Consider the following 18,492-nt stretch of genomic DNA (forward strand, 5'->3'; position numbering starts at 1 on the left):
TCACAGGTTATTTAATATTAATATTAAGTTTGATTGCACATTCGTTATTAAAAGGTTCAAAATGATTGTGCTGGTCTCCTTGATAAGGTGGTTTTTTCAAGGATGGGCGGGCATTATTGAGTTAAAAAGTTAAAGTTAAGTTAATTTAACTAAATTGCATAACGAGTTACTTTTTTTTTTAAGGCAACTTCTAACTTAAAAAGGTAAATTTTTTTTCCATCTTATGATGTAACTTTTGAGCTAGTGTCACATTAAGTTCTTTTTTCTCTAAAATCACAGATTTAAAAATATATTCCATTAAAAAATTTAGAAAAAAAAATAATAATCGGAATTTGGACGTATCAAATTGGTAATTATAATGAAGTATTGTCATGAGTTGTATACTACTAGGTAAAGAATTATGAAAAAATAAATATTTTGTTGGATTTCGTCATTGGTTTATTAATGTATAGAAGTACTTACAGCAATTAATAATACTGTAATCCATACATTTATATAAACTCTAAGACATCTATTAAATTACTATGTTATTCGTTAGCTTTAAAAATGTATAATTTTTAATTTTATATGAAATAGGTAACAGGTTTTTAACTAAGTTGATTTACTTTTATTTTCTAGTTAACTTGTAACTTTTAAAAGTTAAAAGAAAAGGAAAAAGACGTTCAAGGTTTTGACGGAAACAATTTTTGTGTTCAATATTTTGACGCTTAAGGTTTTGAAGGCCTCTCCTACCTAGTAGGTATAGTTTGTCAGATATTTCAGGTAAGGTTCAAGTCTTGAAGCCCTTTTAAACACGAAACCATACAATAATATATACCTCAGCGTAAGTATAGTTTGTATATCAACAACAATATTAAAAATAATGGTGTTTTGAAAAATATACAAGCCCAAAATCCAGCTGATGCTGTCTGATTTATACGACACAACATCATTAGAGTTTAAAGCCCTCTCATTTCAAGGAAAAACAGGAATTTTAAGCAAACTTGGTTTTCAATATCAATTTTGGTTTTAGGTGTTATTCAAAAACAAATAATCGTAGACACAAGAAATGAATGTTTCCACAGAATGTTTTTTTACCACATACAATTTTCAAAATATTTTGACACATGTTGATTAATAAGCATAATATGGACATTTTAATTATTATTAGATTTTTTAAAATTAACATCTTAAAAGAAAATTTTTGCTTGATCAAAAACTTGAAAAGATCCTTGTAAGTTGTTATTAATGGGAATTAAAAAAAAGTTGAGAGTAAAACCATAGTAATTTTTTATGAGCACCTGAGTTTCAAAATACGTAAAAATCAGAAAAATGAGTAAAAATATTTTGAGTTTGAAATTCATAAAATCTTTATTTTTTTAATCTAAGATTTGAAAATGTATTCAAGATTTCTCACAAGTTGCTCTACTTTTATGGAAAAAAATTACTTGAAAGTTAAATTAAATTTTTATGAGCGTTTGAAATTGAATGTTTTACAACATTGGATATTCACTTGATTTCTCCTGGAACAATTTTTGTATTTGCTGTTATTCAAAAACTAATACCTGGAGAATAAACAATGTATACCAAATGTTTATTTGATCATATTCAAAATGAAAACAATTGAGGCAAAATTAAATAAATATTGGTAAAGAAGAGCGGCATTTAAGTGTTCACTTTAGGGCGGAATATATCTAACACAGGCCTGATCATACTTATAATATATTATAGGGTATCGAGTATAAAAATAAAATAACAAGACAGTATTTATATGACATAATAAAAGTAGATTTAATGTAAAAATTGATTTCAATCTTTCATTTTTTAAAAATATATATAGAAAATATTTTAAACGTACAAACTTATAACAACAATATAAGCGTAATACAAAATCAAAGCGATTATTAAAATATATGCATTATACATATATAATATATATATGCATTATATAATATATATTCTTATAAATCTTGTACTTTTAGATTTATCACACTTAAATAATTAAAAATATTTCCAAAATAGTTGTAAGCAAATTAAAAGTTATCAATTATACTCTTGAAAATCAACGCTTCATCACCTGTTTAAATAGGATCCACAATAGACCAACTTTTGGAAAATAAGTTTTACAGATTCTAAATTTTATATTACTGTATGATAATATAATTTAACAGAAAAAAAAATTAATCTTTTTTCAAATTTGAGATCCCAGACGTGGCCTAGGTAGTTCTCCAAAAATTCTATCACCATGAACACTTTTTGCCAATGCTTTTATGCTAGCAGCAATATCCATTTTATTTTCAGTATCACGTCCAACCTAGTTTAATAAAAAAATGTATAATTAAGGTATTCCCTTTTTTAATAATAATTGAATTATAATAAATTACTGGAATACGAGGATTAACATCACTTGGAACACTGCCACTGTGGACCATAAACCTTGGTACATCTACTGGTAAAGATACAGCCATATCTAATTTTTTGTGATGCGGAATGTAAATACCTTCGTCATGGCTTCCAGATTCTCCTGAACAAATAATTATCGTTCATTAATAAATCAAAATTGTTAATCAATTATTACCTTCAGATTCAGAAAGATCATCATCAGAAGCACAATCTATCTTAAGGTTTTCCATGTCTTCAAGAGGAAATAAACCTTCTGCATCAAACGACGCTGGAGGTAATCCACTATCATTACTGCCCCCGACTGTAGGTTTTTTAACTAGGCTAGTTTTTGATGATGAACTATTTTCATTACCCTAAACAAAGTTTAGTTAGGGTTAAAAATGATTACAAAATTAATAAATAAATAAAACTTAAATATTACCTTGGTATAAGGTTTAAATGTAAAATCCATTAAATTCATTGTTGGATTATTCTTGAGCGTAGTAATTGTTGGTTTTGGTAACTGTTGTACAGGAGATGACATTTTGTTAGTACTTGTTCGAGCAGGTAAATTCTCAAATTTAGGCTTTTTATCTTTTTCGGTTAATATTCTAAAAATATTAATATTGTACAAAAATATTCGAAAACAAAAATTTAAAATATCTTACGTAGCTAAAGTATGATAATCATTTTGAGCTTTGGTTCTGAATTCTTCCAAATTTGAATATTGATTTTCTGTGAATTTTCTTATTTTATCTTCCACAACTTTTGTTTCTTTTTCAACTACTTCACTCATTTGTCGTTGCAGTGCTTTGATTTTTGGGGGCACCAAACCTATTTTCAATCAAATTAAAAAATTAAAATTAGATAGGTAAAATTATTTATTATTTATCACATTGTTTATGGACTGCATTGATTATAATTTATAATATACAATCAATGGTCACAGGAATAGACTATACACATGAGAACTAACTTATAATTAGGACTGGGCTTGATGTCCTAAAAATTATAAATAATGCACTAATTTTTTTTTAAAAATAATTTCAGTATAATTGATAATATAAACTTGGTAAGTAATGATATGGTATGAATGATCAAATAAATTTAAAAAAATTGTAAAGAAGTTTCACGGATAAAACTGATTGTTTTAAACTGCAAAAACAATTTGACTTGCAGTCAAACATTTAACTTTAGACATTTGAAAATCTATTAAACTTAAGACAATCAACTCAAATAATAAAGTAAAACGTTATGGAAAATAAATGTACGCATGTTACAACAGTAAAACTCTTACTGGACAATATTATTGGACGTCAATTTCATTGCTCTAATACAGGAGTTGCCTACCTTTCACAACAAGTAAGCTACATTTTAAAATTTTAAGTATATGGTGATCAACCACTATTTATTTATATAAATTTATTATTACATGCAGCATAATATTAAATTGGATATTCAATAATATTCTTCTTGTATTATTTCACCATCAGAAAATGTACCGTTTTTCATTGCTATTAAATACTTTACGATGTATTTAATGCATTAAAGTATGTTTAAGATTACGCACATGATAAAATAATATTGAGATAATTAATCTTTAATATGCTCAACAAGTTGGTTGGTGACCCCTGCTCTAACAGATTAGACTTCCACAAGGCCGTTAGTCATTATCTAGGATTTGATATTCATTTTACTATCGTGAGATATAATATAATACCTATTTTATACTTAGTTTAATTTTTGTAAAAATCTTGAGATAAAATGTTGGATTCAAAAACTCCAAAAATGTTCTTAAAACTTCAAATTGAAAATCGTCAAAAAATGTCAAATAAAAATGTATTATTCTGGTTCAAAATTAAATGTATTTGTTCTAAAACGAGGGTAGCATTATTTCAGAAAACAATGCAAAGTGCATCATAATCGTAGCCTTACTTATAATTTATATCAATAGTTGCATTAGAATAAGAGATACATTGGAAAGGAATTAAGGAATGATAACCAACTCTCTGAATTGAAAAACTTTTTTCAAATTCTATTTAATAGTTAGAATAGGCATGAGCATAAATAATTAATTAATTTGAATTAGATGAGTTCAAAAACCCAATTATACGTATAATAGGTTGACAGTGTTTCAAGTAGCGATCGTACATGGGATAGAATGGAAAATAGAAAATTTAAAAGTAATTTAATTATGATTTACAAGAATGATAGCTAATAGTTTGATTGATTTTGTGCTTGAGGGATAATTCTACACCACCATTTATTTAAGGAACAATTACTAATATACATGTTCCAATGTACAGAATTGAGTTTTACACTGATAATAATTTTGAAAACAGATTTTATTTTATTGATAGGTCAACTTTAGATCCCTTGAGTAACATTTTAAATTTAATATTATTAAAAACCCCAAGCTTTGACCTAATCACCTCAGACGTATCCTCTCAATTACCCAAAAAAATCATACTTTTCTTAATTCACACCTACAACACAATTACAGGACTAACATACTTCCTTGCTCTATAGAAATTCTCTATAATTGTGATAATAACGAAGCTAGGGAAACATCCTGACTTCTCCTAGATCTTACAAACCAATAAGTTTACTCCCGCTCTTTTAAAAAATCTTCAAGAAGCGTATCCTAAAATGCATTATTCCAGTAATTGAAGAAAACACTCCAAATAATCACAAACCACAGTACCATTCACTAAGTACACCGTTTAATTGACAAAATCTCATATTCACTGGAACAAAAGCTAATATGCACAACCGCATTTCTAGACATGACCCAGGCCTTTAATAAAGTTTGGCACCAAGATCATCACCTCAGATAAACCCACAACCATGCTTATAACAACAGGTGACTTTGTAGACGACAAAGCCATTCTATCGTAACACTCAGAATCAGAAATATCTTCAAACCTAATTCAATCGCACTTAAACTTACTTCAAACTTGGTACGAAGAATGGGGAATCAAAATCTGCTCATTGCACTTTCACGCACAGGCCGAGGAACTGTCCTAATGGCTAATATAACTCTCAACAACTTACCTATCTCAGCCACACAAAATATTCGCTACATAGATCTTTATACAGACCACCGACTAACCTGTGCTCACCACATTCATACTAAGCGAATCACCCTGAACAATCGATCCACTACGACCACTCCTAACCTCTTAACACATCAAAATTCTTCTATATAAACTTCTGTTCAAACTAATTGGGTCATATGGCATACAATTTTAGGTCGCAGGAAAACCATCTAACATTAAAAAAATACAAACATTCCATAATTGGATTTGTCTCAAATAATACACTCCATAAAGATCTCTTTATCCCAATAGTGCAACACGTAGCCATTATTTTTTACAAACGCTTCCACTCAAATCTTTCTAAACACCGTAATCCTTTAATCTCCGATCTTTCTACTTGAAACATCCCAAGTGACCCCAGAAAGCGATTAAAACGAAATTGGTGTCAAGACCTCTTAAATAATTAGGAAGCACACCCCCACCACCGGAAAGTTCCATTAATGGACGGATTCTTCCCCTAAGACCACGAATCGACATAAGTCACTAAACTTATTGTACATAAAATAAAATAACAGACTGTATAATAAACTATTTGAAATACAAAAGAAAAAAAATATTATTAAAAGGAAAAATCTCGTATTTTTATAAATTTTAATAAATAAAAAAAGTTTTAAATTTTATTTTAGTTCCTGACTTAGAGTATTTAAAATATACTACATAACATGTACTTCAAACATGTTTTCAGAATATTAGGGGAGTAAAACTCAAGTTAGTACGTTGGAACACGTATAGGCTTATTTTGCTTCAGAAAAACAGTAGAGTAAAATCCCTTAAGAGGAAGCTAACACGGACATTTATTGTCTCCGTCTTACAAGCGCGTAACATACCAAATTTTACACACATCTGACCACATTTAGCTACGTTAGTTTAAAAAGTATGAATTGACCTCTTATTAAATTTAAAGGTAATATTATTATCTAGGACATCTCAGAGGATTCTTATTATATTTTAATTTAAAATTGAGTTATGAGTTATTTAAAAATATAAAATGTTTGTATATCTTAAAATATTCATAACTTAATTTAATAAAAAGCCTAAGAGACGCTATAGATAATAATATTACCTATACATTTTATAGGAGGTCAATTCACTCTAGGTATGAAATTAACGGAACTAAACGTGATATGCTGAGCGTAAAACTTGTTATGTTACGCACTATTAAGAAAAGGTTTCTTCTTTTTGGGTTTATTGGGTCATCAGGACATCTCGTCTCAAAAGGGGGCCTCTGTTCTTATCTGTAAAACGCCAGGGGTTCTTCCGATTAGAAACACTTCCCAAAGACTCAAACGTTCGGGCGTCATTCGATTGCGTCCCATTTCAACCTTTTATACCTTTTCAGTATGTCGATTGCGTCCACAAGTCGGATAGGTAAATTATTTTTTCTTACCTTCTTATGTTCCGATTGCGTCCTGTTGTATGATATATAAGCATAACATTTTGTAAAACGAATAGTCATAATTAATAATTATTTTTAAATAATAATAATACAAAAACCAATAAAAATAAATCCAAACATATAGGAATAAATAATTTAAATAATATATTTCTTGTCAGTGTTATAAAATAATAATAATACAAAAACATTTTTATTTGTGCAACTCCAACGCTCGACATCATTGGCCAACATTTTGTGGAAACGATATTTAAACTTATCAATTATACGGATTTCCTTATTTTTTTCACTAAAAATGGTATTCATTATTAAGTCTAAACTTTAAAGTATCTTTCGACTCTAAGGCACTTGAAGTACTAAATCGCCACGTGATCGTAAATCGATAAGAGTACCAGCATTCAGATAAAATGTTCGTAAACTCATCAAGTAAAAACCAATTCGTGTTTAAATATACCTCCACATCATGTATGACAAAAATATTAGATGTATAATATGACAATTTATCTGTCACATTAACGCTTACCTACTATACAATAGGACGCAATCGGCACACGGAAAAGGTAGGCAAAAAATCATTTACCTGCATCTGGGACGCAATCGACAAACTCCGAAACGTTCAACATAATTTTGAAAGACATCTCCTCAGCGTATTTTTGGCCTTCTCATATAGGCTTTTTTCCTACAAAGTTCGGCTCAAGTAGCTGCACGTAGCAGCTATTTTTGATTTCTTCAATCATTGTCAGTCCATTGCAATCTTCTTCTGATATAACTTTAAATAAATCCGAATCACTATATTTTAATATTTCCAGATTTATTCTTTCTTTGTCTCCTCTCTTCCATTACATTATCATTGACTCAGCCACACATTTCCCCCAAAAAATTTGCTTAAAAAACAATGAACTTATTATGTTCCAGTTTTCTTAGTGGCCAAGTTTCAGCTCTGTACAGTATAGCTATAGTCGTATCTGACGCAGGTAATACGGAACAGCTGGGATGCATACAACTGTTTTTTTACATTTTTTTCCTGACCTCTTCAACTTTATGAGTCAATAATAACATTTAATTCCCGTTAAATTCTTGCATCTAGGTACCATGTTGGCTATCTCATTTTTTTCAGATAATATATTAGCTGGTTCTTGGGTTCTTTTACGTTTTTAAATTCAAACTGATCTATTTTTATGGACTGACAAAGCGGTAAGTCCCATATTCTCATCGGGAGGCCTTCAAAATCTCGAACTTCATGACACTGAACGTCGATACCTTGACAACAATATTTGCAAAGAACGGCAAAATCTTTAATTAATAATTCTGACCAAATTTTGAATATTCTAACTTTTGAATGGCAAAATCTTGAATTAATGATTCCAACAAAATCTTGAAAGGCAATATCTTGGACGGCAAAATCTTGAATTAATAATGGTTTTTTATTTTATTTATGTTTTAATGTTTTTTTACCGTGTTAACTACCTATGATGGCGTTGCATAGCAAGTCGAAGGATATTTTCGATTAGCGGAGTAGGCGAAGGCGCCGAGGAGCGTAGCGACGAGTGCCGCTAACTGTGTAATCGGTAAAAAGTCCCCCAAAAAAATGGGTGCCCGGTTAAGTAGAAAAGTTCCGAATTTTTGTGTTCAAGATTTTGCTATTCAATATTTTGCCGTTCTCGCAAATATTAGTTCAAGATATCGACGATCAATGTTTTAAAGTTAAAGATTTTGTTATGCACCCTTCTCATCACATACTCGGTTTTTCTTAATAAATATATGATCCTACTTTAGTTTCAATTCTATAAAGTCTCCTAAATAATATCTTCAATTTGTGTTTTTATGCCTTCATGAGTTCCAATTTTCATTTCTCTGATCACATTTTCAGACCACCTTGAGCTCATTATATCCGGGTCAGTTCTTGTGTTTTCTACTTGAGCTCTTATAAGTCTCCATGACATTGATTGATATAATATTCACCAGTTTTAGTGGACAATGAAATTCTTTCAAGATATTTAACAGACTCTCCCAGTAAAGTAGATACTCAATATTATATTATCCACATAAACCAGTTAATTTACGGCTACAATAATTTTTGAAATTTTCTCTTATTCAAAAACTTACTAATAATTGATAGGTTTAGTTCATTTATTAGTTATTCTGATTTTAAACCTGTCTTCACATGGTGTTTGTATACATGGACTGATTATTGGGACACATACAAATATTTGTACATATCTTTGATTTGGAACGTATACTTTTAACAATTGATCCTTTTCTGAATGCAAAATTTGATAGTCTTGTGCTAAAATCCTTAGAGTATTCATGGAGACTGTGTATCCCTGCCATTTATTAGTATATATCACTTTTTTGCATTTAGATCGCCTAGTACAGTTATTATATTTTCTCCCATAGTATCAAAACACACAAATCTCTTCTAGTCTATTGGTAAAACTCTTTCTTTTTTCATCATCCTTGTCTTCAGTTGGTGCATGAACATTGTTTAACTCTATTTGAATATTATGAAGATTGTTATCCTTCAAGGTTATTGTAGAAATGTTGGACCTAACATCTTTTAACTTTTAACCACAAATAACTGATTCATAGATGGCAAAACCAGTCCCTAAGTTTGTGACTTCTTTCGTTTATGATTGTTGTGTGTGAAATTGTTGTTGTTCCTGCATCTTCTAATCTTACTGAGTGAAAAGGTTTAAACCTATTATAGTGAGTTGACAAATTAATAAGGATTCAAAGGTATTAGATAAAAAGGTCGAGCATGAAGATAAAAGAAATTTAAGACTTTGAAAGGAAAGTGGAACTAAATTGGGGAAATTAAAAGCAACAAGAGGGGAGTTCACAAACATAGAATCAGCATAAACACTAGAAAAATGATTAAAGAAAATTGTGTAACATAATTATTTGAAAAATCATTTTGGTACAAACTTACGACTGGGAATTTCTTTAAATGTATTAGTTTTAATAAAATCCTAAACATTTTTTGGGATATGAAGTATAGAATTTTGAAAAAAAGTTAGGTAATATAAATAGTCACGTTTTGCTAATTATCTATCAAAAGTGGATTTATATAAGACAACAGTAGGTATACATTTATAAATAACATCTTAAAAATAACTACAAGCTTGATTAATCTTGCTTCCATATTGATTATTAATTATAGATAAAAAATTGTATGTTTTCTTCTAAGCTAAGCCATTGAAAAAAAACTTACCTGATAGGCGTGGAGAATATAATTGATTAGAGTCAGTCCAATTAATAACAATTTCATAAATTGGTGAAAAGCATTCTGAATTTTTTAGCTCTTGTATTTGTTTTGGATCAGTCTGTGAATAATAAAAATAAATACAATTAAACATAATTAAACGGATTTTATTGAGATAGTGAAAACAATATTTTTTATGAATTTCAATTAATAATTATTACACAAAAAACAATGTTATTATGTGAGAACTGGGTAGTTCATTTATTACATAACTAAATAATTTTATGGTTGTATATGTTTATGTATGTGCAGTAAACGTTTAAATACACATTATTAATCATTGTAGAATTCTAATTATTCTCTATACTTTTGTATAAAAACATTATTATTTTTGAATTCAAAGATAAACTTAAAGGAGACAAATATAATTTACTTAAAAAGTAATATTATGATACTGTTTAAAATTTACTAGCATAACTTAAAATAGTTTAAACTCTGGATGTAGATTATTATGAATCGGATATATATATACAAGTATTTTAATACAAAAACGAGTGATAAATATGCCTTTAACCTTGGATACAGTACATTTTATCTAAGTTATAAGAATTTGTTAACTTATTTTTGTTTGCTCTTAAATTTAATAAATTAAAATATTGTTACATAATAGCTTATAAACGATTCAATAATATTTCATAAATAAATAAATAAACAAAATCAGCAGACAGACAGAGACAACACATGCTGTTGAAATATTATTGAGATTGTTATTACTTATTAGCTATCATGTAACAATATTTATTAAATTTAAGAGGCAAGTGTTGTCTCTGTCTTACACTGCTGATTTGTTAATTTCAATATTAGAGTAAATTTACTTATTATAAAACTTAAAGGTAAAAATATTTTCTGTGGTTTGTTTAATGCTTTAATTCAGAAGTAAGGTATGAACATTATTACATTTTTATATTTTACATAATCATTTTATATACTTTTTTTTTATTGAACAAATTTTTATTTACAATCTGTATTTACATGTAGTACAATAAGTAAATGGGATGTGGGTTGATTAGCGGGGAGGGGAAGTCAACTAATGGTGGCACCCTGTAGAAATCACTTTAAGGAGAGAGTAGGTCCCTACACCAGTTCCTTTTCAGGCGCCTGGGTGGATTACCTGGGATTTGTTTGAATGACAGTTGAGTGATTAAAGGATTTGAGTGAGTATTGAATGTCTTGTGTGTTTTTTTGGAGGTGATCATAGCAAGATTATTTAAGGTTGAAATTCAGAAGTGTTTATGAAGTGATTCATTTATATACTTAGAGATTAAAATATTAAAAAGAAAATTCCAACGAACTAGAGAAACCTTTGGAAGAACCTTTAGTTTAATAATTATTCACAACCTAATAGGTTTAGAAATATATATAAAAATTGGAAAATTTGCTCTTATATTAAAACAAATAAGAATAACAAAAATAACTGAACATACATTTTTTATGTTTCGCATTTGCAAGATAGAGACAACACAACAAAAAATCCTCTAAAAGACATTATTCATATCAGAAATGTAGAACATTTTATGTAGAAAAATTAGTGTAGTGTACAAGGGATAAAAATAATTTTATTTATTAGCAATCCAAATATTATTAAGTTAAATAGAAGATTATGTCGTAATATACACTATCTGTTAATTTATCAATAAGTGAATTGAATACACATATTAGTACTCATAGTTCAAATGGAACTGAAGAATCTTTCTAATGGGAGAATATCAACGTTAATCTTGTAATTAATACAAATAAATATTGAATGGTATTTACTATTTTCAGTTTAATTTTATGAATGATAATAAAATATATTAAGTTGTACATTTTTATGAGGTATAATATTAAAAGTCAATCATTGGTTAAGTAAAAGTTAAATGTATACTTTGAACGAATGATAGAGGTGATGAGAGAGCTACTGGTATAGCAGATGTCATACAAATTAAATTAAAATAAATATACAGTAAAATAAAGATTTGAAAGAACTAGCTTACCAAAAAAGGGTAAGATCTCAAAAACTGGGTACCTACTCTGGCTATCTTCATTTTTTAAGATTTTTTTTTAAAAGTAGAGAATATTTGGTTTTTAAAACTAGCAATATAATTACATTTTCAGCCTAAATAAATTATGGATAATATTTTTTAAAAATTATTTTTAGACCCAGTAAAAATTATAAAGCATGCTGTACTAAAAATCTTAAAGTACCTAAACATAGATAGATAGAGTTAATTTATCATCATTATAAAATACATGTTTCAATAATTTAATAAAATTATGAGTCATGTTTTATAAATTACACAGTAAAATGATAATATCATACTAATGCGACAATATATTATTTCTATAACATCAACATAAAATTGATTTCATTCAAAAATGTTCATCTTGTTATTAAGACGAAAATTTAAATAGCAAACCACAATTAATTTAACCTATTTGTTAATTAATCTTACCAATAATTCAGGACTAATCAAAACTGTTAGTATGTTTTTATCCGAAGATACAGCATAACACAGCATATCACAGTTGAGACATTTGTATATTAACCACCCAAAGGCTCTTTCTTCAAGAATTAAACAGTCCTGGCGCTTGGTGACAGCAATCACTTCGCAGCACAGCAACTCCTAAAAGAAAAATACTAAAGTTGCAGCTACAACGGGTAAACTAAATTCGAAAAAAGGCAAAAGTCGATTTTTACCTTTGAAAAGAAACCACCGCCCAACAAACGTTTATCAAATTTGATCGGCTCGTCTTTGGTTTCAATTTGGATGTTCAGACATTTGCAAGACACAAACATTTTTGACGAGTTTTGAAATTCGTTCCTACAGAGCCGTTTGTCTTAAATAGTTGTACCGGTGAGTATAAGTAGCCGGATTCAACGACACCCTCAGTTCCTTTTGAGGACGCTGCCGAGATCAAGATCGTACGATGAACGGTTGACAGAAATATTGATCACAATTTTTTATTCAACGTAACTCGCTCGTCGGAGCGGCGAGCGGTGTTCTGTTTTAAAGAAAATCTTTTTCAAACAAAGGATGATCAAATTTTGGTTATAATGAAATGAAACAACAACAAAAGAGAGAAAGGTACAAACAGATGATCAAAGTACCAAACAGCTGTTGAGCGGTTCTCAAATGTTCAATTCTGATCCATCAGGAACTAAAATCAAAATAGTAAATAATAGCAGTCGTATTATCAGCAGCTATTCTGTGGCAAAATACAGTGTAGTTGATTGTGGCTTAACCTTTCTACGGATTGTGGTAGTAGTAGTTGTTGCAAGTGTTGTCGTATTGTTTAGCGTAGCCAACTGTGCGAAATAATTTGCATAATATATTTTATTGCACATACAGAATGATTCATTTAACATTAAGAATTTATTTGATTTTAAATTTTAAATATTACGTTACACAAACTATATTGTTATTTGTTGTGTGCACAAACTTTTGGAATATACTTTCAAAAATACCTTCTTAAATGCCTATTAATTGTCCAAGCTCTAGATTGCTTATGCAAATTTAGGATATTTTGGTATTTTGTATTTCTGTTAAGAAAACAACTTTTTTCTAAATGAAAACGACCATAATTCTCGTCATAAAATGCTGTTTCAAATTAAAGAATTTTGTACTGCCATAAGGCACTCCTTAAATTGCTTAAATTGTATACGAAATCCAAGAAGTTGAATGATCTTAATGCCACTCATAAAAATTTCAAAAAACAGAATTTGAATATTATGCATGGAAAGGATGTGAGCATGCTCGGTGAATCGCTCTGTATGTACAATTATGCCGTTCAGCATATTTGACCTATCTGAATAGGGCCATACTCCCTACCGTCATTTGTCCAAATTCTATATTTACAGATACATGATTATTGATTAGAAATTACTTTTACAGTTTCATACTACACTGTATTAGAATTCTTACTCTCTGCATTACAGTAAAGGGTTCCTGCACTGATTTTTTGACTTCTATGGTTAAAATTATACGAATGAATTTCTCCGGTGAAAAGAGAAAGTTTTTGTATTCAAGGGATAAAACTTGTAAACTATTATGATATAATTAATAACTATTAAAAACATTATTTTCTTTGTCTATGGTGTATTCCGAGTGACAGAAACTTATAATTAGAGACCATTCACCATTGATTACAATTTGAGTCTATTAAAGCACAATAAAAAAATTAAAATGTTTCAAATTCTGTCGACATATTTTAAAATAATACAATACCAAATATGTTATTATTTTTTGGGAATTTTCGCCGTTCTTGATGATTTAAAAAATCGTGATAAAAATAAGTTTGGTAAGACTATAAAATATTTTATTTTAATTAATACATTTAGAGTATTTGATGCAATTGTGAAGTTATTAAAATTATACTATGTATATATTTATATTTATTAATTTTTATAATTTAGAAATTNTACTTTCCCACCAGAAATGTTACTGAAGTTGAAAATAGGTTTTAGGTTATAGGATGTAATCATAGGCCTAGTCATATAAGACGTAAGCCTAATTGTGTGGGTGGGATATGGCTTTTTTTTTTACAGTATCGATAACACTGGCCGAAAAGCTTGACAATTCTCAAGTCCCACCATTCTAAGCCTATGAGTATTATATCAACAAAAATGACTACAGGAAAAACGTACACCTTATCTATAACTCATTTATTATTTGATTAAATTCAACATTTTTTGCTTATCAATTTGATTTTTTACTGTATCTATAATAGTGGGACCTGTCCAACTATGGTGAAAGCTCGGAGCCCCATTCACCCTACCCTAGGGGCGGCCCTGGTACCTATTGTAATTTTTTTTTTTTTAATTTTAAAAGATATTTAGAAATTATCAACAAACAAGGAAAAGTTGCCGTTATTACTGGAGGAGCTAGAGGTATTGGCCTGGAAGTAGTGAAGAAACTAGTTCAATGTGAGATGCATATCGTAATTGGTAATCTTTATTTGCTATTAAATATTTATTTAGTGTTAGTAGGTATATTATGTTTAATAATAAATTAATATGTGTAAACATTTTCTTATTTTTAATGTATTTTTATTTACTAGGATGCCGCAATGTGAAGGCAGGTCAAAAAACAATCCAACAGCATATTTCGTCAGACGCATCCATTGAAATATATGAACTTGATCTTAAATCATTTACCTCAGTAAAAAGTTTTGCTGAAAAAGTATTATCCAATCATGATCAAATTCATATACTTGTAAATAATGGTAAACTTATAATTGAATTATTTTAGTTCATAGATCACAACTTTTTTTTTATTTAAATATATTCTATTTGCTTACAAAATGTTTACATCGACTATGAAGGATAACGGAGAGAAACAAATATACTACTAGAGACAAAATCATGAATAAGTGATAAAACATTTTTAGTGTATCACACATAATATCCTATAATTAACAAATATTTAAGTAGTTTGAAACATAGGGGTTCTATAGCACCCTCTAGCATTCCCATTTTTTTGTAACTGTACTGTTGTAATTTACATTAGTTTATGATAAAAACTGGATTNTTGTTGTCTGCAATATATTTATATACATATTTTTAATTTCAGACTCCAGAAGAAGGGTCAAGGAGTGTTGCTTATGCTTGCATTTCTCCAAAATTAGAAGGATGTGGTGGTTATTATGCAAATTGTCAATCTGCAAAATACTTACCATACGCTGATGATGAAGAGACACAAAAGAAACTTTATGATACATCTATGGTTATGATAAAACATTTTTTAAAAGTAAATGAATGATTAGTTTTTTAATTAATTTTTAATTTGACGTTTTAAATTCTAAAAGTTATTCCTCATTCAATATCATTAAAGACTGATTTAGTTATCAATAATTGTATTTATATGTTAAAAAACTGAATGTTCTAGTAAAATAATAATTAATAAATTAAAAATATCTGTTTGTTTAGCAGTGAGATAATGGTTTATATTTAAATTTTATTTATTTTTATTTTTAGCTTTAATTTATATTTAAATTTACTATTGAATTTTTGAGGAACTCCCTATTTATTATTATACAATTTAATTCTTTAAAAGTAGGAAACTTTCTCCGAGGAAGTAGATAACAGTAGGTATTGAGTGTACCTTGTCATCAAGAGCATGCTAATGATTAGAGGTGATGGTGTCATACTGTTGTATGTCAATAATGTATAAATGTTCTTAATTTTGTCAAATATAGTCTAATTTTGCATAAAAATTTCTGTTTTTCCTTCATTATTTATTTCGGTTTTCCTGACATTCTTCTAAATAATTGGAAATTTTCAATTTTGACTAACTAGATATACTTTCCCACCAGAAATGTTACTGAAGTTGAAAATCAAATCATTATTCCAACTACTTATTGTTATCAATAAAAAAAAAAAACAAATAAATCTTAAATCAATCCTTTCTTTACTCAGCTCAGAATCTAAAACTAAAAAATATATTAGAATTAGGAATGGTTAGATCATCAGCTATATAATTTCTCATTGAAAATTGAAGTATTATAAACAGAGTGGATTTATAACGAGTCACGCATGGTTGCTGGTTGCATATATAGTAATGACTGGTGATCATAATAGGAGTGCACCGGGATAGTACATAATATTATCATGACTCTGAACTTTTTTTTAGGCGATCCCTGACTACTAAATATTGAATAATGATGTGCTGCAAACTACAGTAAAATTTATCTTCTTAAAATTATATATATTACTAGCTGATCCCGTGAACTTTGTCGCTCGTTAAAAATGCTAACTCTATATAAGAGACTTGATGGTAATAATGCGAGCATTATATTATCAGGTAGGAAAACCACCTGTGGTTAGGATACTATATTACTATCTATATGATTATATTAATAACAGGTTTTATTTTATATTTTATCTTGATTGTGGACACTCCGATGAGTGGCTATAAGTGCAACTCAGCCTCCTTGGAAGGCAATATGCAAAGATTCAATTTGATGCATGCTTAAACCTGTTCTGCTCGATTAACCATTGGCAACCAAAAAATAAAAAAACATACTAATTTCCACTAAACAATTAATAAAATGAGTTATTAATTAAAATAAACGTGAACGTTGTACATGTTTATACACTTATTGTATGACACGGCAGCCCGTGAGTTTCCAGTAACATGCAACCTGATCTTTTCGTCAGTCAAATTGTGTGTTTTACTTGATATTGTATATCTTTGACTTGTAGCATTGAGAGTTCCCCGATTTAAATTTGCGTGTCTAATTGCTGGCATTTTTAAAAACACAAATATCCCATCAAAACTTACTAAAACTTCTAATATTATTGCAATGCTCTGTTTTTTTAAGTCAATTATATGTATTTTATTGTTTAAAAGTTATATTGATACTAATGTTTGGTAACCATAGTGGTGCGTATTACTATTATTATTATTATACAATAAAATGTATATATTTATATCATCCCCTATTTCAACCCTTAATGGCTATTTTTTAGTATTAAAAAGTAACCTGTTTTTTCTCAGTGTCTAAAGTTTAGACTCTAAACTATCTATGTACCAAATTTCATTTAAATTGATTCAGTAGTTTTGGAGCCTATTCAATAAAAACAAACAATCAAATCTTTCCTCTTCATTATATTATAGTATAAGCAATTAAAAATAATAAAAAATAATTTTATATATTTTTTAGAAAATTTATAGATACGTTCCACACTTTTAATCATAATATTGGATTTATATGGGGTTATTTAATTATTTCCCTTCAATAGTCCTTTAATTGGCACAATAGCAGAATTAAAAATAAAATATCTTAAATTTTATTCAACTAGCATTTAATTAATGTGAATTTGCTTGCCCTATTTCAAAAATGTTTACCCAAAGGACTACCTTATAAACTTTAGTATTATTGAAAAATTGGCTGGAAATCATCTCATGATGCCATTAATCTGCACTCCGCACACACTTACTGGTTAGTTTGATACATGACTAAATAAACTTTAGTAAGTTTCTTTAGTCATGGGTTGATAATAAGCAAGGTTTATTGATTATACAGTAATAATAATTTATATTACGGAGAAATGTAAATTGTGTCCAATATATTTCAAGTATACATATGGATGTAGAGTATTCATAATAATTTATATGTAATATTATTTGTGTGATTGCTATTTAGCATTATCTAGATCCTAAGTTCTAGAGGTGGCTAAGAACACTGCTACCAAAAATTATTTTTTGGTTTGGTTTAAAAAAAAAAACACCTGTGTATTAATCTTGAAAAAACAATACAATAGTGTTAGAACTGTAATTTATTAGGTAGAATTTTAACTTTTTAAAAATTATTTATTTACATAAAAACTATAAACAAATGCCAAAATGAAATCAACATTCATAACAATTAACAATCAAAACCATTGTTAATGATGTTTG

General features: G+C 28.4%; 2 protein-coding genes across 2 annotated transcripts; one reads left to right on the forward strand and one right to left on the reverse strand.

The window, feature by feature from the left end:
- Positions 1–2,133: 2,133 nt before the first annotated feature.
- Positions 2,134–13,236, reverse strand: LOC111032495. Its single transcript, XM_022312865.1, has 8 exons — positions 12,792–13,236; positions 12,547–12,717; positions 10,064–10,175; positions 3,030–3,195; positions 2,804–2,972; positions 2,558–2,735; positions 2,364–2,503; positions 2,134–2,293 (listed from the first exon to the last, which is right to left on the reverse strand). Exons 1-8 carry the CDS (start codon positions 12,888–12,890, stop codon positions 2,171–2,173), a joined length of 1,158 nt encoding a protein of 385 aa, XP_022168557.1. The 5' UTR covers positions 12,891–13,236; the 3' UTR covers positions 2,134–2,170.
- A 248-nt stretch (positions 13,237–13,484) lies between these two features.
- On the forward strand, positions 13,485–16,306 carry LOC111032494 (dehydrogenase/reductase SDR family member on chromosome X homolog). Its single transcript, XM_022312864.1, has 5 exons — positions 13,485–14,392; positions 14,931–15,038; positions 15,152–15,341; positions 15,525–15,546; positions 15,664–16,306. The coding sequence occupies exons 1-5, from the start codon at positions 14,278–14,280 to the stop codon at positions 15,850–15,852; spliced, it is 624 nt and encodes a 207-aa protein (XP_022168556.1). The 5' UTR covers positions 13,485–14,277; the 3' UTR covers positions 15,853–16,306.
- Positions 16,307–18,492: the final 2,186 nt, after the last annotated feature.

This window comes from Myzus persicae, unplaced genomic scaffold, assembly GCF_001856785.1.
Source record: "Myzus persicae strain clone G006 unplaced genomic scaffold, MPER_G0061.0, whole genome shotgun sequence".
NCBI classification, from domain to species: Eukaryota; Metazoa; Arthropoda; class Insecta; order Hemiptera; family Aphididae; genus Myzus; species Myzus persicae.